This window comes from Dermacentor albipictus, chromosome 9 (genome assembly GCF_038994185.2).
Source record: "Dermacentor albipictus isolate Rhodes 1998 colony chromosome 9, USDA_Dalb.pri_finalv2, whole genome shotgun sequence".
Taxonomy (NCBI): domain Eukaryota; kingdom Metazoa; phylum Arthropoda; class Arachnida; order Ixodida; family Ixodidae; genus Dermacentor; species Dermacentor albipictus.
In genome coordinates, this window is record NC_091829.1 from 71,082,294 (window position 1) to 71,109,878 (window position 27,585).

Sequence of the window (27,585 nt, forward strand, 5' to 3'; positions counted from 1 at the left end):
TTTACGAATACGTGTGCAGCGGATGGAAGAAGGCTAATCGCATTCCGAGCGACAGATTTACGTACGGGACTTTTAAGGAAGTGGACGAAAAGCTCACCAAGGACCTGCGCGGTGAGAGTGACCTCGATATTGGCACGTGTACTTAATTATCATTTTGCCGAGTACTTCTCTTAACCCGCTAACAACTTAAAGGTGACTCGGCGTAAGAGGCGCCTGCATGATTTGGAACTTACTCAAATGTTATTGTTGATTTCACCTGTTGCGTATGTTCTCGCCTAACATTCTGTAATAAGATTCTGTGGGCAACACGACTTGTGTAGTACTTTCTGGAAGGCAAGCGTGCACCAGCGATTTCGCTGGAACGTTGGACGAGTCGTGTATGAAAGCCGACGACTCCGATCCGCAGGGCAGATTTTCGACGATCGCCGACTGTTTTGAAGTCACGCTTTTGACTGTGTGCCATCCTACGCCGTCATGACAACGCGACAATATTTTAAGTGCGACGTTAAGGAATCCCGGCGATTTACTGAGGCTCGGAGAAAAAGAAAGCCGAAGAGTGGCTGGAGGTGCATTCCGTACGCGACCCGAAATATTTGGGCGAGAAATAATAGCTAAAATAATCGATGAGATGAAGGAGCTTTGTGCTACTTTCAAATGCGCGAGTATATGAGCCAGAAGTAGCATGATGAACCTCTTGTTTCACCGTGAGGATAGGGAGCTGTTATGAAGCTAATTTTTCTTGATAACTATTGGCATAGCTGTAACTTTTCTTTTGTTGCATTAGCTAGTTACATCTTCCGCATATGTACTTACGTCACTTTTTAATTTTGTGGTTTTCGGTAAGCATGTGCTTGTTGACCTTTCTTTTTGTACGTATGCCACTCCTGCAAGAGCACCACATTGGGTTGGAAAGATTAAATATATTAGCTCCCTTTTGTACTTCTGAAAAAAAAAATGTATACGTGTTTGTTTTTTAGTCGATGTTGATTCGTTGATACCCCGGGGACTGAAATGATTAGCGAATAGTCAAAGTTCGCAAAATACAACCAAAATATAAAGGATGACAAATTACTCCAAAATCTAGAAAGTCATCTAAATGCAAAATAAATTGCGACTGAAATACACTTTTACTGCAGAGACAATAAATACTCCCAGTAATCCAAACTGCTGGATTCTTCAATGAACATGTGAATTTGGGAAGTGGGCCGCAAATTGGTACTCTGGCAGTGGCCACACTGCGCAGTTCCAAGTAGTAATAAATGATTTGCTATTTACTCTGCTATTTTTCTTTCGTCCCCCCTTTGCCTGTGTTTTTTCACATCAACGTAATATTCGCTTGCGTTTATGCGACGCATCCACCTGTCACTGTTTCGTATGAGAGCTGAAACGCTGTGCATGTCAATCATCTTGCAGCAATACTCGGCAAGATACCGCGTCGTGGCGGCTTCAAGCAGACCGTCACAGACAAACTTGGCATTGCCTACAAGTCTTGCGTGGCCAACGGTACGGAACGGAATCGTTTACCTTCCTACTCACCGTTGTGATTGCCAAATGCTGTTGCAACTGGGAAGTTTCTGTACTCCGAATGCTTTCAATACGTGGTCGCTACTGGCAGCTAAGTATTTTTCAGTGTTTTTACTACGTTTTCTACCCGCTGTGGTACCTTGGTAGATATGGCGCAGTGCTGCTGAGGTTGTGAGATCGATTTCTGCCGTGGCGCCTGGATTGGTGTGGTGCCCAGGTGAAGAAAAAAGAAAAATGCAACCGTGTACTTAGATGTAGGGGCTCGTTAAAGAGCCCCAGGTGGTAAAAATTAATTTGGAGTCCCCCTTACCATGGCATGCCTCGTAATGATATCGTGTTTTGGCCGGTGAGACCCCAGGGTTTGAATCCTGCTACGTTTACTCGGAGATAAGCTGTTACGAGGGTGCATGCATGGGCCTGCCATGTCTTTTACCGTTGTCATATACAGACACTCTTGACTGCCATGGAGCCATATCTTGATCGTGATACTTAAGCCATTTCGTCGGAATTGTTTTCATGATAGATGCCTATAGTGTAATATGACTTAAGGTAGACATTAGACAAAAGGTTTTGCCTATTCAGCTAATAACTTTATAACCAAATAATGATGTGATTGATTTACGCTGAAGGATTGGAACCCGTCGCACGAGGAGCTCATAAACGTTTCCAGAAACGCAAAAGAAAGTTGACGCCAATAATTTTTAGAGCGCAACGAATTGCGGAAGATTTCGTACAAAGAGCGAAACTCGGGTGGCGAAGAACCATGCGTTAACAGATAGGCACACGTGAGTGACGTAACAACGTAAACCTCACCGTCTGGTAATCATGAAGCAGAAATCACGCTCAGCACCGGAGGAACGGTGACTACAAAGTTTAATTTAGCTGCCAGCGTTAAGCCCCATGTTAACATATGGGCCTTCACTCGGTATCCTTGCTCGACATCACTGAGTCGAACAGAGCCAATCACTTTGAGATGAAAATGCATTGTGACTAATAAAGTTTGGTTCGGTGACTTCTAACCCTCCTATGACAAAAAGTTGCTTGTGAAAACCCGCTCACTCCGGCGCATGCGAGTAAACGCTTTGGGGCATGTATTAAAAAAATTGGCTGAAGGCTTAGCTTGGTTAAGCCTGGAAGAGTGCGAAAGCAATACCCTTGGCTGCGTCTTGGTTCGGCTGATGGTGTGGACATGGTTGCCCTTTGTTAAACTTATGGCTATACATCATCCGACATAGCGCTAGGCAGCGCGCCGACCACTGCGAGGAGCCGAGCTGTAGCCCCATTTATCCTCCTAGCGTGACGTCACACCAGCGAGCGCCCTCTCTCGGTAGCGCCGCAGCAGCGGCGCGCAAGGCTTCGCCTCCACCATCGATGCCGCGAGCTGGGGCCCCGTCTCTCGGTCTGGCGTGATGTCACATGGTCACGTGACGCGCAGCTGTGTAAGGAGGCGCCACGACCACCGATGGGCCGAAAGTGCGACCAGAGGTGCTATTCTGGACATTCCGCCATTTTCTTCGATGCGTGACGTAGGCGCGACGCAAACAAAATGGCGCTGGTGGCCCGGTTTTGCTTACGTAACGTGACGCCAACTTGACGTTTCGCCTAAGGAACTGAAATGAGGGCACTCAATGTAGCGTTATCGGTAAAGCAAAACAGTTTTCCTCCGCAGTAAAAATAAAGCAGCTATCTCAAAGCGTATGATTATTCTGTCGAAAACGCTTCTCGCTTCCGTCGTCTGCTGCGTACAAGCCGTCGTCTGCTTCAGTAGCTCGGATGCGTGTCCCTGGAAAATGGAATGAGTCATCGCATGTTGGAGCCAACGCGCTTGTTTTCCTTCTTGAGACAACATACGCGACCTACCAGTCGTGATGCGTGCACGTTCTAGGCCACGTTATCGCTATTTCGTGAAACGCAAGTGACTCAGCCCAACTCGGCTGGCTGAGAAACGGCCGCATATCACCGATAGCGTTGCGCGCGCCAGAGATATCCACTAGAGCGACGCAAGCGCCGGCGCTGCCATCTCTTGTTCATTTCGCTGGTTACTCGCACCGCGGGAGGAAACTTCAAGGCGCCGCCTTGCGTACATTTCTTTTTATAAGTTAGAAAGAGGCCGTTGTCATAACTTTTGATTGTGCGAAAAGGCATTAATCTCGATTACAATACAAATGCAGCAGTGAAAAGTGGACAACATTGCTGAAAGTTTGCTATATTCAACCAATATTATTTCGTATTTACGCATTCTTTTAAAAAACGATGGCCCAAAACACAAATGCCAACACCACCCGAGAGCGATGCAAATACTATGAGCACGCGTTATGAACAAAAGATTTTCGTGGCGCCAAACGACGGGGAAAATGTGGCGATACGCATTCCTCTCGGCTGCCATTGCATATGGCTGCCCATTAGCATAATTCGCGCGGCTCGTCGCAGCAAAAATTATGGCGGAAAATCTCAGCAATGGCGGCCCTGCGCAACGTCACGCATCGTCAAAATGACGTTTACGAAACAGCCCTTCCTGTGACGCTCCTCATGAGATATTCCTTCAGCCAATCAGCAAGCTGGCATGGCGCATATCTTGAATCGCCACCACATATTCGCGCAATTGCAGATGCATTGCACTGGCTTCTGCACGCTACCGCTCACATTCTTTTTGAAGCGCTAACGTCACAATATATCTGCCAAGGACCAAAAAAATGTATTAGTCCATAACATTTGCAGCACCACGTCACGTTTCGTCATCTTGATGAAAACGCAAAATTGCATTTTGCAATACTTCCGCTTCCCGGCACAAATTTCAAAACACGTGACCTTTCGACAGCCAATCAGAGAGTAAACATGGCGGATAATGGCGGCCGTGCAGCCGCCATGCGTGTCGAGAATAGAGCCCCTGTATTGCTTTCGCAATAAAAGAAATTCGCTCCGAGGAACCAGCGCTTGTCGCGAGGCACTGCGTCAGTTTGGGTGCGCAACTTAAACATGCTCCGGTAGACAGGCCACGAAAGTGGCGCGATATTTGGAACAATCGCACACGTTGGCTTTGGCCCGAAGAAGCCAGTACAGCTCTGTCCACGGCCACGCGCGGCTTGCGAGGCACGCATGCTCTTCGACGGTGTAACATGCCGGTGCCCAGCTGCAGGCCAGGGGTTGGATACATGTGCCTGAAGATGAGTCGTGAATTTACTGACGGTGAAATCGCAGCATGCCGAAGTGAGCCAAGGCTCTTTCCTTCGCTAAGTATGGACAGCTGGGCTAGTTGGTTATGATTAGCATTGTGAAACATAGTTCCAGCGCACATTTGAACAAGGACGAGGCGAGAAAGACAACACAAACGCCGGACTTCAACTGAGTTTTATTCATTGGAAACAGGGCCTTATGTACACAGGGGGAGGGGGTGGGGAACTGCTACTGCGCAGGACCACTCAAAAATATTTCCTTGGTCTAGGCAAGGTCATCACAGGTGTCAAAAAATAAAAAGAAACTTTTCCCTCTTTTTTTTTTTCTCTTCTAGTTACGTCACACAGTACAATCTTGTTCATGTCCCGCCCTGCCTAGCTGATTCGACACATCCGTTTGCCCTTAGATAATCAATTTCTTTTGTCCCGAGTGCAACAGAAGGAGCACTGACACAGTTCTCGTTTGCATTGGAGATACAACACGCTTCAAATATTTCCCGGTGTTTCTGATCGCTATTTTTGCGCAACACGCGTGTTCGTTCGAAAAAAGCCTCGCATGCTGGCTTGTGCGAGCAACGGCGTATGTGGTCGGCTAAATGACCAGCGCCACTTAGTGATATAGCATTCCTGCGATGCTCTAGCAAGCGTTCATTCAGACAGCGCCCGGTTTGGCCGATATAGCATTTCCCACAGGCGAGGGGAATACTGTACACAACGCCGACGTCACATTCAACGAGGGCTTTGGTGTGCTTAATTTTGCAGGCTGGTTTCTTCTGGGATTGGTTTACAAGGCGGCACATTCGTCCCAGCTTTTCCGGTGCTGAAAACACAACACGCACCCCGCACCTGTCGCCAACCTTCTTGAGGCGGTGAGACACCTGAGTGAGGCGTTTGTGTTGTCCTTCTCGCCTCGTCCTTGTTCAAATGTGCGCTGGAACTATGTTTCACAATGCTCTTTCCTTCACTCGCTAGTCTCTGTGTGCTCCGGCACGGCTGTTGGAACGCGCACGCGCGCCCGATAGATAGATAGATAGATAGATAGATAGATAGATAGATAGATAGATAGATAGATAGATAGATAGATAGATAGATAGATAGATAGATAGATAGATAGATAGATAGATAGATAGATAGATAGATAGATAGATAGATAGATAGATAGATAGATAGATAGATAGATAGATAGATAGAGAAAGATGAGGAGAAAAGGCAGGGAAGTTAAGCAAATATTAGTCTCCGGTTTGGTACCCTACAATGGGGTTGGGAAGTTTCGACTTGACCCTATACTATATCGCTCCAGCTGAGTGGCTCTGACGCGCCGTGGCGCCTTCAGTCTGGAGACGGCGCTGTTACCTACTTTTGAATCGAGATGTAATGCCGAGTGGAGGACCGTTTTTGAATGCGGGGGTTATAATATTGACAGCCGTCTTGCTATGACTGGTTCGTTATTAGAAGTGCCCGCACCGAATGCAGTGTCGTACAAAGTCCTGGCGCCTGTTGACGAGAAGCAGTGCTTATGATCGAAAAACTTCGCGAACACGGTTTGTTAACGGTTACGAACAGCGCGCGCATAGTGCAGGGTGTTAATGTGACTGACAGTCCGTAACGATGCTGCGTAACAGATCGCCCCGGCCGGAGAAGTTTAGAGGAGTTTAGAGCAATCCTAGCAGAAATGGGCTTCGCGGAGTGGCCTCTCGTCGGTGAGCAGAAGAGGAAGCCATTCGACGACTACAAAACGGTGCTGCTGACGACGAGAATGACACCCCTCTTCAACTTCTACGTGGCAAGAGACATGAAGGACCTCTCGCGCAACATCATCAGGGTAAGCTCGCTTTATAAACATCTAGCGATGAGGCGACACGTATATCTCTTCACAAAAGGGTATCCCCAGACACGCTGTAAATTAACACGTGCTGTTTTAGAATAAAACTTAATTTTTTGAAGCTCGCCGGGTGGCAGATAAGACAGTTCTACTGCTTGAGCTTGATTATGCTTGGAGAGGCGGACATTACTTCCACGGGAAATCAAAACGCGTCATCGACTATTGAAGGAATTTTTACTAATTAAGATTCTAACTGATCAATTTATTGCACGTTTCTAATTTACGTATTGTGGCTAGTAATTATAACATTTTTTCCCGAAAACTGTGAAAACTTTTACGTTTTTGAGCGCTTCTAGTCGCATTAACTGTTTCACTGTTATAGTCACGTGGTGAAAAGCTTCCAAGAGGGGGCTCTAGAACTTCTGGTACGCAGTTGAAATGCCTAATGGAGACTGGTGAGGGGTCCTTTATGTCGTAGTGGATGGTAGAGTGTCTAAATACTTTGCCGTGGGGGTATTCAATCACAAGGCAACTACCGCCGTAAGAATCGCGCGTGTCTTGATCGAAGGTAAACTCGCAGTTTATTGGACGAGAGTTGCATGAAAATACAGTTGTCAGGAGCGCAAACAAAAAAAGAAAGCCCAAACAGAGACTGGTGAGAGGCCGTTTATGTCTTAGGCAATGGTAGAGTGTTTGTATGTACTTCGCCGTGGGCTACCAAATTCCAAAATTTGATATTACGCTCTCTCAGCGCCACTACTCAGTATCATCAGTCATCGGTATCGCAGGGAGTGTAGCAGTGGTGATACCTCATCTCTGTGACAACTCGGCGAAAACTTGCGTTTGCTATTCTTTTTTTTCCTAGCTCGACCAAATCAGCTTCTCACTAATTGGACGAAACGAGCTAATTCAACCGAAGAATGAGACTTACAGAAAAAGCGTCCGAGCTTACAAGGCTTTGATACGAACTGCTCTGCGCCTCATCAACCCGAAGCTGAAGGCTGGCACTGTGAACGTCCTCACCGAAGAAATATTCGCTTTCGAAAGCGAGTTAGCCAAGGTAAGAAAACACAGTGGTGACGAACACTGGCTAATTTTTTTCTACGGCAGGCCTAATTCCAATTTTTTTTCATTCGAACAGCATATAACCTAGCAATTAATGTTATGACGTTCGCTGTTTGTTCGCATTACTTTCTCGCGCGTGCCTGATTTTATTTTTTTGCTTTGCACGTGCTCGTATTTCGTAGCTCGTTTTGTTTTTATAAGCTTAATCTGCGAGTACCCTCGTATGTGGAACAGATGAGCTCGTACGAACAACGTGCACTGTCTGACAGCGAAAGGACAATGAGGACCGCTTCAAGAATAACGTTCGTAATATTAAATACTATCGCAGAAGTCGCGGTTCGGGTGGCGATGCTGGCCTTGCGTAACGACCGGAAAATGCTATTTTCGATTACACCTATGCTTGTGTTGCGCTCTGCAATACCGTGACACTGCTTGGCCTAAACATTGACAATTCAGCCTGAATAATACTATTGTGACGTCTGAAGTTTTTGCATCAGTCGGAGCGACATTTGCTGGATGCAGCTGTACTTTATCACTGAGGACAGCAGGGGTTAGGTTAAAGTGTGCACAGGGTGTACCTATATATATATATATAGAAGGTGAGTCGTTTGCTTTAGCTTTAATGACAGTTCTGCGCTATGGTGTCTGCATTTGTGGCTTGTACCAGAGCACGCCACTGTGTTCATGCACCTGCTTTTCGGTCCTTCGCCTTAATTGCTGTATCAGCCATAGCAGAGAGAACCGGACTATCTGCGGCTGTTATGAAGTTACAAAGTAGTATTCTCGTTGCTGCATTCCTCCTCCTTCTTTTTTTGCATTCAGATAACATTCTACCTCCACAAATATTTGCATGCCGTTGTGACTAGTTTGTTTCGAATAATTAAAAAAAGCGTATTTTTTTGATGAATGCATGCAACGAGTTTTTATTGAATACGTTTCAACAGTTGCTTCTCGGGATCGTTTAGGTGTTTCGTGCACATTTGAACAAGTGAGGAAGATGGTCGGGGCAGAGAAGAATGTCGTGCGCGTACTGTCAAGGACAAAAAAATATTTCGTATCACGAATGTAGCGACGAAGCTGAGGGCGAGAGAGATAGAGGAACTGGCGGATACGGAGGGGCACTTCACTGGGAAAGAGTTGAAAGGGGATAAAGAAAGATAAGGGCCCGTACCAACAAAAAATTATTTTACGCTAAAACTGTTTATAAAGACAGATGGCAGCCAACTGCGATGTTGAACATAATATTAACGACGGCGGCTGGCTAATGACAGAGTAAATTCCAAATACAGCGCAAAAAAATACACGTACACATAAAGAAGGCACGAAAGGCCCGGACAAAGCGCTTGTCCGTGTCTTTCGTGTCTTCTTTATGTGTATGTGTAGTTTTTGCGCTGCATTTGGAATTTACAATGTTAGGCCAACTAGCCCAACAGACTGTCTCTCTAATGGCAGAGTGCCCTAGTGACCGAAAAGCTTAGTACATTCCACCCTAGAATATAGAAAAAGAACTGTAATGAACGGTAATACGAATGCGCAGACGCATATTGTTCAGTCACAAGCGCTTGCATGCGTGCGTCGGTGCGCAGTTTTTGCAATTTGCACTTGGAAAGTGTCGATCGCAGATCTGCATTCATCTTTAAGTCTCTGGCTGTAAATCTAAGCCTCAACGAAATTAATATTTTTTTTTCTTGTTGGTACCTCAGGTTGAAGAACTTTTGCCCTCTATTACTCTGATGCTCTCGCAAAAAGCTACTTCAACCCTGCGGTTTAGCCGTGTTGCAGGATAGGCGACCGCTGCCCCGGCAATGAATGTGCAGGCCGCCGTGTAACTGGACCAAGAGAACGCATTGATTTTTTTAGGCGTCGAAGGACACACTGACGAAATTTATAGAGTGATTTTTTGCTTGACAGAGAACCGCCTCTAAGGAGGAGAGGAGGAACATGTTGAAAATGTACAAGAGAAAAACAATACGCGAACTCGAAAAGACGTTTGCCGGAGTAAGTAAATCGCTCGTTCATTTTTCAATTTTCAAAAAATGACGAACAAAGATCGTGAATGCTTTCTTGATAAAACATCGTAAACTTTAAGAATAGAGAGATCCTGCGACAATGCAGACATCTTCCAGTAGTGTTTTGTTCCATTAGATGAACGTTGCTTAACCTAGCTGTGTTCTTCGCGGCAGAACTATAAGCAGATTTCTGTTAAGTAATTTTTGTTCAATCTTACTTGCGCTCTCAGAATAACTTTCTACCTGGGGAAGCGCAGGCAGTAGGAACTCCTAAGAAGGCATTACTAAAATTAAACTTGTTAGAAAAATGAAAAACTCTTTCAATGTTAGACATTGCCTTCGTCTGTCTCCCTCTTTTATGACAAGTAAAGAATGTAAAGAAAAAAGATAACGCGCAATGAACACGCATGAAGTCACGGGATTTAATTATACATTTAGAAGAAAATTGCCGTGCTTGAAAGATGCGATTCACTCTCTAGTCGTGTCATCGAAGGGTTGACTGAAACCTGCAGCCACGTGACAAAAATACGGGCAGCCTATAAGGAAACGCTACAGTGCCTAAAATACACGATACAGAATTCACCAAGTTAGCACCTTTTCTAGCAACTCTTAGTTTTTGAGCTTGACGCCCACGCTAGTAATACCTTTGCTGTTTCGATCAGTCAGCGCCCCTTCTTATGAACTGCTCTTACAAACCGGGTTTGTGAACGTAACCTGTGGGGCGCAGTATGAGAATTCCGAGCGATAGATTGAAAGAAATGATCAAAAACAAAATTTTAGTCACCTACGAATCTTCCTTTAGAGAAATCGGTGTTTGGTTTTTCTTCTGTAGCGTCTATTCATTATATATAATAACCTGTATGTACATCATAAAGGGGAAGGGGAAAATGCAAGAACAGATCACTGTATAATGGATGCAATACTGATAACAATAATGATAAGCAAAAAAAAAGAAATCTGGTGTTTTACGTGCCAAAACCACAATCTGATGTCGAGGTATGCCGAAGTGCAGGACTATAGAATACTTTTGAATTCCTGAAGTTCTTAAACGTATTCATAAATTTAAGTGCAAGAGCGTTTTCTGCTTTTCGCCGAACCCGGGGCCTTGATCTCAGCAGCACAATGCCATGTCTACTAAGCTACCACGACACGTAACAGGAATTACCAGTTAACATGCCACGACCAAACAAAAGTGCAGATTTACTGATCGGAACATCGGTGCGAATGGCACCACCAAACCTAATTTGCGACGGAGGTTCATGTTCACCCAAGCAATCTTAAAAAAGAATGGAATCGCCGATATCCACTAAAGAAGCCAGTAGGTTGTTCAATTCGATAAACGTTCTGGGAAGAATTCACTAGGGGCACGTGACCGTGTTAGAGTGGCACACATTGTTTTTATGGTGGTGATCGCCGCGAGCACAGTGGGACTGGTCATGGTTGGAAGCAAAATGAGTGGATGATAGAATGATTAACACCACACTGGAAGTTTGACGTTATATATTATGGGGAAAAAAAAGAACTGCCAGCTTCCGTCCAGTGAACAGCTACTGGCACACCGTTCATAAACAGAGAGACGGATGGTAAATATTTCAGTAACGAAAGTACTGCGGCCATTTCGACTTCGAAAGCATTTATCCGGAGAATATGTTATAGTACATTGTTCAGAGAGGTATTAATGTTCTGCTATGCGCGCTTGCTATAACGCGCTCTGTTAATAGCTCGAGACACGAATCTCAAAGTCACTATTTTACATTTGTGTTCCTGTTTTGTCCAGCTGCCACTGTTGGAGCTCCTGAACAAGGAGTTTTCACTGGTGAACATAACGCTCAACAAAGACGAACCAGTAGCAATTATGGCCATGAGCTACTTCGCCTCGACAACAAATTTCTTGAAGAGAGCGAACACGTAAGTGCGAGTGCCTTTACTCTATAGCAGTGAATTTTAGAGGTCCGTCGAATGGATAATTTCCTAAATAAAATAAGTTTATCGACAACAAAATTCAATCACTTCGAAGATCGATTACACCAATGAACATTGTCTTAATTTCCAGGAAGAGGAGAAAAGAACACGCCACTTTAATAATGCAAATGCCGTGGAAACAAAACACCAGACGGCACTGTAGCTAGCCAGAGAACGAAACATTTTAGATGCGGGAACAGCGAGGTGTTCAAAAACAAGAATGCTAATTCAAATGTTACCACGGAACTCGGCAGCTCACCGAAACAAAAGTAAATTTCGAAGCGTAGTTCCTTCTTTAACTCAGGTGCAGACATGACTAACTATTAGCGGTTCAGATAATTGCCAAAAGTTTAGAGCAGCCTTGCCGCGTTCTATCTCTCTACAGGATATAACTGTTTTCATCCTATAATGTTGGCCATGAAACAAATATAAACCGAATGGCAATTGAACTCGTATTGTAGACGTCGAATTATAGACGACTTTGGTACGTCTACTCAGATTTGGCAGTAGGTCGTGGAATAAAACTGATTGATGCCATGAACAAGAAAGAATATATGGACATAAATCAATGTGCATAACGTTGCAAAAAAATTAACTTAGGGGGTTTTAGGTACCGAAACCACGATCTTATTAGGAGGCACGCACTAGCAGGGAACTACTGAAATTTGGACCACCCGGGGTTCTTTACGGTGCACCTACACGGGTGTTTTCGCATATATCGCCCCCATCGAAATTCGGCCGTGCCGTGGCCGGTATTCGATCCCGCGACCTCGTGCTTAGCAGCCCAACACCATAGCCACTAAGCAACCACGGCGGTTAAAAAAAGAAATTTAATTATTACGAAAAGATACAGTAATGACTTCTGTAGCTGTACGGAAGGTGATATTCCACGCCTTACTATTTACAACATTTACAGCCTAACATGCTTGCCGAGAAAGCGACGCCATCAACATTGGAGCGATCCTGAAGCATTTCTTGCGTGAGATAACGGCGACAAAAGACCAGTATGAAAAACACATTTTTTATGGTGCTAATGCGTTATTGTTGCTGCATTTCGAAATATCGTGTAGCTTAAATAACTATAGATAATTTTTTTTGTAAATAAGATATGCTGTGCAACACTTGTTAATCTTTCTAAATATAACATTGCCCTGGACAATTTGCGGGAACTTCGGTGTCCTCGGCTGGCAACTTCGAGAGACCTTGTTGTCATTTCTGCACATTATGCCAGTCAGTAGTACCAAAAAAAGTTAAAGCAAGCGATGTATCAATCTCGCCACTCTACAACGTACAGCCTATGTTAAGAAAAAGGAGCACTTTCGTTCGAGACATTGTTCACGCAGGAACGCTGGCGTGAGTAGGGGCGGCAGCAGCAGCGAGCGAATTGACCTTCGCACTGCCTGTCGCGCTAGTGCAAGCTAAGCCGTGAAAAGAGCGCACGGCGGACTCTGTATCCATCGCAGATGGCTTTCAAGATATGGCGACCAGAAGTAGAACAACCTCCCCTTTCCCCCAACCGTGCCCCCGGAGTGTTACGTGCGACTGTAGACGGAGTGTTTCCTCCTCGCTTTCCTCCCTTTCGTGCTCGATATTGAGTCGCGGTCACCAGCTCCCCCTCGTGCGGTTTCCCTCGCACATACAGCACACGGCGTGTGGCCAACATTTGATCGCCCTTGCACTTTATTTTTATTTATTTTTATTTAGCACATACTGCAGACCACATTGTGGTCCTTGCAGGACGGGCAGACATTGAGTACAAGACATACAAGATACGTTCGTATACATTCATAAAATATATAGACTTTACAATGATATATTGCTCACAGAAACATTTAGTAAAAAGATCAAAACGCAATACCTAAATCAATTAATGGTGCAAACAGAACGATGGAAAAAAAGGCAAGGGAATTGCACATCAAAGGCAAGAGAGCTTGAGATGCGAGGACCTGCTCCGCTCATTCAACAGGAAGAACACAATCTATACAGAAAAAACAAGACAATAAAAACTTACATAAACTTACATAAAATACCGTCACATGTAAGGGGCGGGCAGCGAATTCCATTCAGAAATAGTTCGGGGAAAGAAGGAGAACTTATAGCTGTCTGTCCTAGCATAGATAGGTGTCAGTGTATCCGAACGATGGTGTCGTGTATACCTAGTGGCGAGATGACTTACATATAGTGAAGGGTCCAGAGCCAATTTATGCGGAATCTCAAGCCGATGCCGAGGGCAGAAGTGACCTGGCGTGTCCATATAATTGCTATCGCAATAAAATGTAAAGAAATGAAGCTACAGCGCGTATTACCGCAGCTCACTCCGGAGCGACAAGTGAGCGTTTTGTTGCGTGTTCACTCTGCAAAAAGCTGAGGAATGGAAGGGAACTTCGGGTGTGCAACATGGGATCGAGCGTCGTATTCACGAATGCCTATTCATTCCTCATCGGAATGAGCAACAAAGTGACCCGCCACTTTTGCGGATGCGGGGAAGTATAGAGCATATTCTATGTGTGATCCATCAAATGTCAACGATAATCTATGCGTACCAGTCTCAGCCGCTAGGCGGCCAGACTGTTCCCGGAAGCAAATTTCCTGGGAACATGGCTGAAGAAACGTAATATACACGAGGCCGCCAAAGCACTAATGCTCTTCTTGAAAGAATCTAGACTATAGATGGCTGTATGCACATTTACTTTCCTTTTTTACTTTCCGCTTTCCCCTCTTGCAAGGTAGTCAACCGGGAGCCACCATAGTTAACTTCCTTGTCCTTTATTTTTAATCCTCTCTCAATCGGAGCAGGGAAGAAAATGCCTGTTCTCGCCTCCCCCGCTCAGCCGTGACTCAGCAACACCCGTGATCCCACCAGCTTCCTTTGTTTTAACGAAGACTTTACAAGTTTAATTTTTCGTCGTTGTATGCAGGCGAGCTCTGTTCAACTACATGGGCTGGCGTGCGGTGCTCACGAAGGCAAGCCACGTTTCCCAACGATTCCGAGACGCCAAGCTGGATTTCAATAGAGCTGCCTTAGGACAGGAGAAGGAGCCTCCACTCTGGAAGACTTGCGTCAAGCTTACGTCATCCTTAATGAAAGAAGTCGTCGGTCGCCTTTACGTCATCAAGAGGTTCAGTGCACGCTCCAAACAAAACGTAAGCCGTCTGTCCCGGTCACAAAAATGCGGGTTCTTCGTGCAGAAGCTGCATTTGTTAAAAAAATGCAGGAATCTTTGTTCGTTTGTCTTCTAACCGCGTTCGTTTCCTAACCGATTGTACGACTCCTGCAGAAATGCCGGTGGGCGGCTCTGTTCTCTGCGAAATTATGTAACGAATAGACGAATGCATGGTACCTAACCACGCTCACAGCAAAAAAGTAGATTATTTAAAGTGGGAAATGTCTTTATTGAATGTCAGTTTTCTTTGCCTTCCCCAGAGGCTTTGGCGCGTCTTTTCGGTCTGCTCCTCGCCGAGTAAGATGTGCCGATGCCGGAGACAGTGTAATTTGCAATCGCGTGACTCACGTCGGCTGGTGACGGGCTGCGCATCTTACTGCATGACCGGGTAGTCACGTATTCGCTGCATGTGGTGCGAAACCCGGTACAGTCGCGATATTAAACGCACGCTTGTCAATATTGTTATGGTGAAGGGAAGGAAGAAGTTGAATTGGACTAGAGGAAGACGAAGTCTGGCAGTTGCCTGAACGCCATATACATCAGTTGTAAATATACATTATTTTACACTCGTGGCCCTGTCTCTTCCTGCAACATTTTGGTGGAAGGGGCAGGGTGCAATCACGGAACTTCGCAGCGGACGTCATCTACCTGCCGCCACTATGGCAAATCAACCGACACGAGCGACAACGCCACAGCAGCCCGTGCCAACCGTGCCAACCGTAGCTACGCGAGAGGTCGAATATCTTCAATCGCCCACCGACTCCTCAAACAGGCCTCCGCATTCCCGGACGTTGAAGTAGTGTGGACTCCAGGACACGAGTCCCTCCGTGGAAATCAGCGTGCGCACGCTGTAGCCCGAGCTCGTGCCTCCCGGGCGCCACAAGAGAGGGATACGGACGCATCCATGGAACCCGTACCTTTACAATACAACGCCGTACTACAACACCACAGATTGAACAGACGACAATACCCACCTCTACACAAGACCCTCTCACGTGAAGACGCCGTAACATGGAGACAACTACAAACCAATAATACCCACATACAAATGTCCCCTTTTTAATGATTACGCCTACCTATATCACACCACGTGGGCGTGCCCCAACGTGAAGGCGGCCCCGCAAGTACCCAACCCCACACCCGAGCAGTGGGAGGCTGTGCTGACTAGTTCGGACCCTCGTAACCAGCAGCAACTGGTGCGGCGTGCCCGGGAGACAGCAAGAGCCGCAGGAGCCCTGGACTAAGGGCGCCTCCCGCACAAACAGAAAGACACCTGCTTGTCCTTTCTTTTTTTTTAAATAAATGTTTCTCCTCCTCCTCCTCCAAGCGTCATACTCACTCATCTGCGGGACCCAGGGACACTTTGTGGCACGAACAACGCCGACGTCGAGGACTGGCTTACGATGTACGAACGAGTGTGCGACAACAACAAGTGGGGTCCAACAATGATGCTAGCAAACGTGATATTTTATCTAAGAGGAACTGCGAAGCAATGGTACGACACACACGAAGCTGACCTAACGAGCTGGGATGTCTGCAAAGAAAAAAATGCGAGACCTGTTTGGCAGACCTGTCGGTCGTCAGCTGGCAGCAAAAAAAAAAAAAAAGAATAGAAAGAACTTGCGTGCCGCGCTCAGACGTCCACAGGATCCTATGTCGTGTACATACAGGATGTGCTGGCCATCTGTCGCAAGGCTGATGACAACATGACCGAGGCAGACAAGATTGGTCACATACTGAAAGGTATTGCAGACGATGCGTTCAATCTCCTGATGTGTAAGTATTGCGCCACTGTGGATGCAATTATAAAGGAGTGCCGGCGCTTCGAACAAGCGAAGGGGCGCCTCGTCGCTCAAACTTTCGACCGATTGCCCAATACCGCCGCGACATCTTCTTGCGAAGACCCGCCGCGGTTCGTTCAGCCCACAGGACCGGGAGATATCACGCGCATCGTTCGCCGTGAGCTTGAGGCCATGGCTCCGGCTCCAGTTCGTTCCGACTGTCTTGAAAGCGTGCCCGCTATCTCCTTTATACAAGCGGTCGTTCGGGAGGAAATAGCAAGTTTGGGCATTCCATCTCTCTGCTTGGTCCGCCATACAAACACCTACCAGATTTCTCCGGCCGCTCGCTCCCAGACGTAAAGCTTTCCGCCACTCCGTCGCAACCCAGCTGACTGGCGCACAGCGGATGATAAACCCATCTGTTTTAATTGTTCCGGTATTGGACACATCGTCTGTCATTGCCGCAACAACTGGTCGTCGCCTCCTCGGCGGTCGTCTCCGAGTCACTACCGCCAAGTACTAGACAATCGTACTTTCTCGCCCTATACGCCGACTAGGTACATCAACGCCGACAGTGCTCCACCAAGATCCAGCCGCTCCCCGTCTCCGCAAGGTCGTAGGTCCTGTTCGCCTCTCGTTCACCGCTCTTCGTCCCCTTCGGCAACCGGTCGCTTCGCTTCGGGAAGCTAGGCGGTGCAGCTCCCGGAGGTGAAGCTGCAACTCCGACCCGGCCCACAAATCCTCTGTTGACCCTGCCTACATGTGGAAACCTACTGGACATTGAAGTTGATGGTGTTCCTGTTAGATCTCTCGTTGATACAGGGGCGCAGCTTTCAGTTATGAGCGCTGCTCTCCGCCGAAGGCTCAAAAAGGTTCTGACACCCGCCGTACCGTGCACTGTGCGAGTCGCCGATGGGAGTACTTCACCTGTCTTTGGAATGTGCACAGCACGTGTGACCATTGGGGGCCATTATACCGTTGTTCTATTTATCGTCCTTGAACACTGTCCGCACGATCTAATTCTCGGCCTCGACTTCCTTTCGAAACACTCTGCCCGAATTGACTGCTGCGCAGGTGTTGTACAGTTGGATCTGCCGCTTCCTGCCGACGCGACAACTTGTGCTTCACACCGCTTATGTTCTGCTGAGTTTGCAAGGCTGTCTCCACAAGCGGCTACAAATGTCCTCCTGACGCCCTGTCCTCCCGTACCTGATGGCGAGTACGTCATGTCGCCGCTTACTGACGTGGTTTTGTCGCGTACTATTGCCCTGCCGAGCACCTTAATCCGCATCCGCGAAAACTGCACTCGTGTGCCCATCCTCAATTTTGGATTTTCGTCGCATGTGCTGCCACACGGTATCGCCATAGCGCATATCACTCCTTTGGAATATCACTCCTCAGTACCAATGGACCTTTGTCACCCACTCCTCCGTACTCGACGCCTGCGGACGATTTTCTAAGGTGATCGCCCCTGACCTTCCTTCCGAGCAAACAGCAGCTCTTCGTCACCTCCTGTCATCTTATCGGGACATCTTTGATTTGGACGACCGTCCACTTGGCCAGACATCTGTTGTCACGCATCGCATCAAAACCGGTGACACCAGCCCCATTCATAGGCGGCCATATCGTGTCTCCGCAACAGAAAGGTCTATCATACAGAAATAGGCAGACAGGATGATGGACAAGGACATCACTGAACCTTCCAGTAGCCCGTGGGCATCACCGGTTGTCTTAGTAATGAAAAAAGACAACTAGTGGCGCTTCTGTGTTGACTACCGTGACCTCAGCAGAATAACAAAAAAATATGTTTATCCCCTGCCTCGCATTGATGACGCTCTTGACTGCCTTCACGGATCCCAATACTTTTCATCAATGTACCTCCGCTCCTGCTATTGGTAGATTACCGTCGATGAGATGGACCGCGAGAAAACCGCCTTCTTCACACCGGGCGGTTTGTACCAACTTAATGTTATGCCCTTTGGATTTTGAAATGCGCCAGCTACATTCGAGCGCATGATGGACTCTCAATTGCGTGGCTTGAAGTGGTCTACGTGCCTCTGTTACCTCGACAACGTGATTGTGTTTTCGCCGAACGTTGAGAGCCACCTGCGGCGCCTCACAACCATACTCTCCGTGTTTCTCAGGGCTGGCCTTCAGCTAAACTTCTCCAAGTGCCATTTTGGTCGCCGTGAAATTAAAATGCTCGGCCATCTCGTAAACGCCACCAAATTCCAATCTGATCCACAAGGTTCACGCCATGCGAAATTTTCCTGTACCTTGTTTAACAATGTCCGTAGTTTTCTGGGCTTATGCTCTTATTTCCGGCGATTCGTGAAAAATTTTGCCGACATCGCTCACCCTCTGACCTTCTTAAGAAAGATGTCTCTTTCTCTTGGGGACCACTGCAGAAGAAAGCCTTTTCTACCCAGATTGAACGGCTTACAAATTCCCCAATTCTGTCACACTTTGACTCTTCTGCGCCCACTGAAGTACGAACTGACGCGAGTGGTCATGGCATCGGCGCTGTCCTCGCTCAGCGTCGACAGGGCCAAAACAATGTCACCGCTTACGCTAGCCGCCTTCTTTCCACACCCAAGCGAAATTACTCCGTTACTGAGAGAGAATGTCTCGCGCTCGTATGGGCGGTCGCGAAATTTCGGCCATACCTTATCAGTTGGAGCTTTTGCGTCGTCATCGATCTTCACGCCCTCTGCTGGCTCTCCTCTTTGAAAGACCCAACTGGACGACTTGCACGTTGGGCATTGCGTCAACAAAAGTATACATTTTCTATTATGTATAAGTCAGGGCACCTGCATAAAGACGCTGACTGCCTGTCCCGCAATCCCGTGGATCAACCGGACGATACCGATGCAGACTCGGACATCAGTGTTCTATCCCTCCGGCTTCCTCCATACTGGCGACGAGCAGCGCAAAGATCCTGTTCTTCGAACACTTATGGAATGCCTAAGCTCCTCGCCTAATGACCTGTCCCTCCGGATGTTCATCTTGTGCGATGGAATATTATACGTTTGTAGCGTTCGTCCTGACGGCCCGGAGCTCCTCCTAGTCGTCCCCAAGCACCTTTGACTCGCCGTGCTCCAGCAGCTTCACGACTCTCCTACTGCTGGACATCTAGCTGGGCAACACTCGTACATACGAGCGCCTGCGGCGCCGCTTCTTCTGGCCCGGCATTTATCGCTCTGTGCGCCGTTATGTCGCTTGTTGCGACCTGTGTCGGCGCCGGAAGACGCCTGCTATGCCTCCCGCTGGTTTGCTTCAACCGATTGATATCCCTACAGAGCCCTTCAAACGTGTGGGCCTATACCTCCTTGGCCCCTTTCCAATTTCCATCAGAGGAAACAAATGGATTGCTGTAGCAACCGATTATGCAACGAGGTACGCCATCCCACGAGCACTACAAACCAGCTGCGCTAGAGATGTCACCAACTTCTTACTATGCGGCGTCATCCTGCACCATGGCGCCCCTCGCCAGTTGCTGACGGTTCGTGGCCGCTACTTTCTATCGAAGGTCGTCGATGATCTTCTCCGCTCCTGTTCTACAGAACACCAGATTGCTACCGCGTACCACCCTCAAACGAACGGCCTCACCGAGCGACTCAACCGCACGCTAACTGAAATGCTGGCCAAGTACGTTTCCGATGATCACCGCGACTGGGACGTCGCTTTACCATACATCATTTTCGCATAGAACTCGTCCCGTCACCACACTGCTGGATTTTCATCATTTTACCTTTTTTATGGCCGCGACTCCACCTTGCCCTTTGACACGTTGCTACCTTCCGCAGTTCAATCACCCAACACTGGTTACGCTCGCGATGCTATTGACTTAGCCGCCCGGGCCCTAGATGTCGCCCGTCATCGCCTCACAGTCTCGCAAGCTTCTCAAAAGCGACGCTACGACCTTCGGGACCGAGAGTACCATTTTTCACCTGGTTCCCTTGTACTTCTCTGGACGCCTTCACGTCGCGTCGGCTTGTCGGAAAAACTACTTTCCCGTTACTCTGGTCCGTACCAGATCTTAAGCCAACCGTTCGACGTGACATACGAGATCGCCCCAGTCGGTCAGCCTTCAGTGCCTCCCAACGTCACCAGCGATGTTGTTCACGTCGTCAGGCTCAAGCCCTATGTCCCCCCCATTAAGTGAGGTTCTATAACTTGCACCGGGACGGAGCTACTCCGCCGGGAGGATGATGTTACGGTGATGGGAAGGGAGAAGTTGAATTGGACTAGAGGAAGACGAAGTCTGGCAGTTGCCTGAACGCCATATACATCAGTTGTAAATATACATTATTTTACACTCGTGGGCCTGCTTTCTTCCTGCAACAATATAAGCGGGCTGGTGACCCAACGAGTTATCGAGTGGTTTGGAAGAACGGACGTTGAATTCTCGGATAAGGCGATGGTGAGTTTGCTGGTTCAATATAGGCGCACTGTAAATGATTTTTTTCCTTTAACTCGACTCAGCTTGTAGACGGCCTGCACATAGTGCTATGCGTCAAGGCTCTCTTCAACGTAGAAATTTTCGAAAATGCCAGAGTTCAAAGGGTGCTTCATGGTTGTGGAACCTTCAAGTTTCGATAGTTTCTGATCATGTTTCGTAATATTATTGTCCCATAATGTCCCCTGGACGGCGCTACAGGAGGTCCTGTGTACAAACAAAATTATCAGACGGATACTTGAGAAGAGTCCAATAAGGCTCACGCACAGAAGTTCAAGTTAATTTGAATAAAAGCATGGATCATTGCTTCAGCGCGTGATAAACCCAAGAACACTAGTAGAAAGCATACGGGAACTGGAGTTGTTGTTGTTGTTGTTGCTTTACCTCCGCGAGCTTCGTTCACTGCCACTAAGGCCCGTGTTTCCTTCATTCAAGGTAGAAAAACTGGTGGCGAGCATGAAGAGCACGTTTCAAAAAAGACTGAAGAGCATCAAGTGGATGGATAAAGGAACCAAACGAAGAGCAGAACATAAGGTATAACAGCGTTTCAATGTAACCTAAGGAGTGATTGTTTCTTTATCGCGATGAAAATACGAAGTCAGACTGACAAGCGTATGACCCTGTGCTCTACGCCCTTCATATCAGTAATCAGATGCGATCATATTTGGTATATAGTGGAAAAATCAGCTGTGATCATAGTGGGTTATTGAGCATGGGAGTCATGGGCTATACTCGCCTTTTTTCGTTAAAGAAGTCGTAATTACACTAGAGCCGCCAGGTAATAACGGCCCCTATGAAGAGTCGAACACCTAAAAAAAATTGGATCAGCAGTCGAATGTTTGTTTGAAGAAAACAGTGATTTCGTGTATTATAAGGTGGCCCTAAACTAACCGAACCCAAAACAAGTGAGAAACACATGAAGGTGGGCCAAATTGTGCCTGGACCATGGCGATCAACATTTCCAGCAGTGCCTGTAGGAACCTGTAGAGACAGAGGAACCCACGTAAGCAGGCTCTTGTATTTCATTTACTTGTCTAACATTGCGTTACGCTTCACTTGTTCTTCAATTGCTTTGGGTTCGGTTTATCTAGGCCACGTTTCAAATATATATATATATATATATATATATATATATATATATATATATATATATATATATATATATATATATATATATATATATATATATGTGTGTGTGTGTGTGTGTGTGTGTGTATCTACGAGTCTTGTAGCCCATTGGTATTGCCAAAAAAGTTTTTTGAACTTTGTTAGTCAGGCAGGCATCTAATTAACTAGGATGTCGATTTTTTTTTAAAGAAGTAAATTGCGAGCAGTGAGAATGCCAAATATACTCAGAATCACGGAGAGGATGGCATCGAATGACATTTGTAGAAAATGCTGAATACGTAAAACGGTTGGTTTGTCCTAATATGCTGTTGGGCGCTCATTGCATCGAAAGCGTGAGGCAGAAAAAAAAACAAGAACAATTCAAGCTTCATTGGAAATGACTATTATTATTTCAAGCCAGTCTCGAAATAACAGTTAGTAATGATTTTGATCCCTGTAGAGTCGCTTTCTTAATAACAATTTTAAAGTTTTAGGACAAACGAGCATTTGTAGGCGTCGTAGCCTGCCGTAGCCTGGCGTCGTAGCTCTTCGCTCTACGTTGCTTATGGATGCCTAAGTCGAAGCTTATCACGCCGCTACGTTGCTAGTAAAAACACAACATGGAAGCTCACTCTGTATTCCTTTTAGTCTCCCATGACGTAGAATTCGGATACAGGCTATTTTCTTTCCACGCTCAAACTGCTATATTGTACTGTAGTTGTTACCATAGCTGTTACGAATACTAAGCCCGGGACAATATTTCTCTACGGGGTATGTTTTACTTATCTCTACCCAAGTCGCACAGTCACACTTGTAGCGGGGTTAAGCAAACGAATACATTGTAACCAAATTTATAGCGGCGGGAGGCGTGGCATTCACCGGCTTTACTGAGAAACAATCACGTTTATTCCCATGACTTGTAGTTGAAGAAAATGACACCCAAGATCGGCTACCCGAAGTGGATTTTGGACACCGGGTTCCTGGAACACCTTTACAGACACGTGAGCCAACAATGCACGTTTAGGGTGAAGCTTTTTGGTGGCGTCTTATTTTGTGTCGCTTGGTTTCAGCTTGACCGCTTGGAGCATCATGAACCGTTCGTAAGAATCTTGGAAAAAATAAGCGAGAACAACATCAAGAACTCTCTTCTCGAACTGCGCCTGCCCTTCAATCAGACGCTTAGGTGAGTGCTGTGTCGACATCCCAGACTTCATTAATTTTGTAATCAATCTCACGAGTGTTCTAGGTCGATAAGTTGTGAAGGTACTTCCACTTTTGGATGACGTGGCTCCCGGCACTATGTTTTACTGGAACGAGAGGCGTATTACCGCGGTCGCAGCCAATCAGGAACGGCCGAAAGCGATACCCCTGTAGATCCTTGAATTACTTTTGGGGAAGAGTTAAATGGTCACTGCAATCAAATACTCTTATGGTATATATAAATACGAGTGGCGAATATTCAGTTTCGAATACGAAACGAATTTTACACACTAACTATTCGTATTCGAAAATAAAATTTTCGGTATGTTCTAATATCTAGACTAACCAAGTACTTCTCCACAACTGACTGTTATAGTCTGGCGACTGTTATCTGTCTGCTACGTAAAATATCACAAATTTTCGCCAATGATTCGTGCTTGAAGTGGGTCATTTAGTCTTATTGTGTGTTTAAACAGCTTAGTCTTAAGCTGTTTTGGTAACTCAAGATTTCAGTATAGGCGCGATAAACTTAGTGCGCAGCCTACAGTGGCGTATTTATTACGCTGTAGGTTGTAGCAAAATTCTCACTTTCGGAAATCTTATGAAACCTTGTAATAATTAAATAATTACTACACCAGTAATTTATAACTAATAAAATTGCACTCCTTTTGTGTATATACGTCAGTTTATGTTTCATGGCAAGAAATAAAGGTGACGAAGTTGTTCTAGTTTGCCTTCCTTGATATGGAGGTGTGTTTGCGCGCTACACGGTTCACCCTTAAACTGAATTTAACGCGTTTTTCATTGCTGATTCAGGTCACGGCAAAGACGGGCTCTTCGTAAATCGTTTCGAGTTCTTTGCACGATTTGAGCAGCCCTGTAGTTGACGCGAAGCTTACGTTTTCATTTGCCACCGATTCCAGGTGGTACACTGGCCCTGCGTTTGTGAACGCTTTTTACAGTCCCGACAAGAACGAAATGAGTGAGTGTTTACATTACTCGCAGAGGCCTTTGCTGATGATTCGCAGTGAAATTTGTAACGTTTAAGAGGAAGCTTTAGCTTGGGCGCTCCTATCTAAATACATGTAAAAGGAGAACTTGTTTTTCTCGGCAAATTTGACTGCACTGCACCAAATTTGACGAGGTTTGTTGCATTTAAAAGAAAGAAACTTGGAATCTAGCGACTCTTGGTTTCAAATTTTTGATTTAGATTGGCAATGTTTTATTAAAAATTGGCGAAAATCGAAAATGTTTAGAAAACGAGACTATGAAGTTTACGACTCTGTAACTGAGCAAGGAAAAATTATATCGACAATTCTATGAATTGCATCTAATAGTACATTTAAAGCGGACAAAATTGATATGTTATGCACGAATCTGAAAAAAAAGTTCTGATATAGAAATGCAGCTTTTGCAGAGCCCCTGTACACAACGTAATAATTTCACGTAAGATATAAATTGACACATTGAATTTGTCCGCTTTGCGTCATCAAATGGGTGCTATTTACAGAGCCGCGATATCTGTTCTTGATGCGAAGATATTAATTTGTAAAATTCGTGCTTCGATATTTTCCGAACTTCTGTATTGTTGAAAATCTGTTAAACGAAAGTCAGGCCCTAAATCCTCTCTCAAATGGAACAAATTTCATTAATATCGGACCATGGGTTACCTAAAAAAAAACATTTTTTTTTGCGTTTTACATGTATTTGAATAGGCCGCGTTGGAGTTGGGCCCGAGCTGAAGCCTCCTCTTAAGACCTGGCGCACCTTGTCAGAGTACGTGCTAATAATGGCCACTCCGCAAAAGAAAGATGAAAAAAAGGAAGAAAAAGAGGAAGAAAGAAAGAAAAGAAAGGAAAAAGAAGAGCAAGAAAAGAAAGATAAGAAAAAAAAAGAGGTGCTACGCCGCTTGGTTGATTGCGATACGTGGTCTCGCGCATACGAGAAGAGGAGCGAGACTGTGGCCCCAAAAGACTTCCGATCAAGTGCTTAACACATCTCATGCGCCAGAAAAGCGTGCTTTATATAAAGGGACACTAAAGTGAAAAATGATTTCTTCTGCGTCAGTAAATTACCGTTCTACAACACTAAAAACAGCACTCTTACAACGATAAGACGTTTGGTAAGCCAGAAAGAGCGCAAGAACGAAATACGGGTGGCGACGCCTACTTAAGTTCCCGCACCTGGGGGCTGTGACGTCTTGGATTTTGATGGCATCTTCTAGGGCCTACTAGTTATATGTAGCGGTACATATTGACTAAATTGTGTTCTAAAAGAACCAAATATTGTACATGGCAAGTTTCGGGAACGTTTATTCAGCCAACGCGGCCCAAATGCGAAAACATATTTTGGAATCCCTGACGTCACGCTGACGTACCGGCGCTGGGGTTTCGGCGCGAAATTCAAATACTGATACTTGGACCTTCATTTTATATTGACTAAATTGTGTTCTAAAAGAACCAAATATTGTACATGGCAAGTTTCGGGAACGTTTATTCAGCCAACGCGGCCCAAATGCGAAAACAGTCTTTGGAATTCCTGACGTCACGCTGACGTACCGGCGCTGGGGTTTCGGCGCGAAATTCAAATACTGATACTTGGACCTTCATTTTCTCATCTAATAATCAAACTATTTTTTGGAATTACTGCCTGCAGGGTTCTAAAACAATGCTTCATTAGTCTGAACTTATTTATTGTTTCGCTTTAGTGTCCCTTTAAGGTGTTTCGTTGTACGGAAAGTGTCTTTGTAATTTTTTTAGAAAGAAAGGAAGAAAGGAAGGAAGGGAGACAGGACAAACGACATGAGTGAGGCGAGCTTTGTTTACGTTTTAGCGGCGAAAGCCTGCATAGTAACCATTGATTGAATGAATGAATGTTTGACGTCAAAATAATGTGTCAAGTGTAGTACTTGCAATTTTATTTTGTACAGCACACCTCAAAGTTCACTTGTAGAAGTGCGTTTACGTTCCTGTGGAAACCGTGGAAAGCGTTCTGGCTCCTATTATGTGAGCGCGCCCTGTTACTGGCCCTTGTCCTTATTTGCCCTCTAAATTAAGCTGCATATGTCAGTGGGCAGAACGGCAAGCCGTCAGGCCGAACCAAGGAGAATCAATGGCAAACAGTCAACACGTGAGTACCTTTTAATATAATCACGCAAATCCACGTGAACGACATGAGACGAGAGTATTTTTAACTCTTACTTTATACACAAGTTTAAAGAAAAGCAAATTCGTAAGCTCAACTGTAGTTCAGATCTACGTTATGCGAAGCATTGCGCGAATCATTTACAGCACACATCGCTGACGCGTCGCCGAATCTAGTCCAGCTGGCCCAAGACGCGCTTTGTCGTTTTACGGCTTGCAAACATAGGCCCTGGACGGCTTCCGGTTTTGCTCATTGACGTAGCCCGCTAAATTTAGCGAACAAAAAAGGCATTGGCCGCGATATCGAGTAGCAGGGGTGCGTTAAAATATAAGCCCTCAGATTTTCAAGACTTTTCCTCTGTACATAATGACAATTATACAAGTGAACGTTGGCGTAGTTTGTACGAAAATCGTATGTAATAGTCTTGAGGCATACAGCGCACGTCTTTTATCTCAAAACTTAAACATAGACTTTCCGCACAGTGAAAGAACTTAAAACCACACTTTATGTTCCGGAGAAGTAGACTGATAAGGCACGTGACCGGTAATTTCTTGGGGCCGCACTCTCGCTGATGTTGTCGCTTGAGTCGAACTGTCTATTGCCTTGGCATATAAGAGAGCCGTCATCACACGTGCTGGATGAGCTCACGATGAACTAGCTTGGTTGGTTCTCCATCGTTCCCCTGGCGACTGCCAACCTCAGCTAGCAAAGTACCTTCGAGACTCTTCCTCCAGGTAATACTAAGGTGCCTAGACAAAACAAGTTTCTTTTTTTGTCTATGGACCTTCGGTATTACGAGAGCGGGCAAACAGGGCGCGTCGAAAGAGGATACGCTCTTAGGAAACGTCGCACGTGCGTGATGAACTGACAACGTGATTGGCTGGTTCGCCTCCGTCGTGCCCGTCACTCGCGGCCGCCAACCGTAGCCTCAGCTTCTTCCCATACTCGACTGCAGATGGCCGTAGTTGTCCGTTCGCTGAATCTCCACAGCGGGAGGGTACCGAGGTATACCACAAGAACAGGCTTGACTCGGAGAAGAAGGCTTTGCATTAAAAAAAATCTATATATAGTTTTATTGCAAGCCTGTCGCCTAACTGTATTCAGCTGAATTTGAGCGCAGGTAACGATACAAGTAAAAAAAGCTGCCACATGGTGAGAAAGCAAAAAGATTGTAT

The 27,585-nt window shown here is 46.0% G+C and overlaps 1 protein-coding gene across 1 annotated transcript in view; it reads left to right on the plus strand.

Annotated features, from left to right (window-relative positions):
* The window catches only part of LOC135908556 (neprilysin-1-like), a 72,545-nt gene that overhangs the window by 22,093 nt on the left and 22,867 nt on the right, over positions 1-27,585 (plus strand). Inside the window, exons 4-14 of the mRNA XM_065440339.2 lie at positions 1-111; positions 1,414-1,503; positions 6,320-6,519; positions 7,385-7,579; positions 9,496-9,582; positions 11,371-11,501; positions 14,474-14,699; positions 21,395-21,493; positions 22,990-23,067; positions 23,137-23,249; positions 24,190-24,248. The exon at positions 1-111 is cut by the window's left edge and continues 51 nt beyond it. Of these exons, the coding sequence (XP_065296411.1) occupies positions 1-111; positions 1,414-1,503; positions 6,320-6,519; positions 7,385-7,579; positions 9,496-9,582; positions 11,371-11,501; positions 14,474-14,699; positions 21,395-21,493; positions 22,990-23,067; positions 23,137-23,249; positions 24,190-24,248 (1,389 nt within the window). The remainder of the gene's footprint in view (positions 112-1,413; positions 1,504-6,319; positions 6,520-7,384; positions 7,580-9,495; positions 9,583-11,370; positions 11,502-14,473; positions 14,700-21,394; positions 21,494-22,989; positions 23,068-23,136; positions 23,250-24,189; positions 24,249-27,585) is intronic.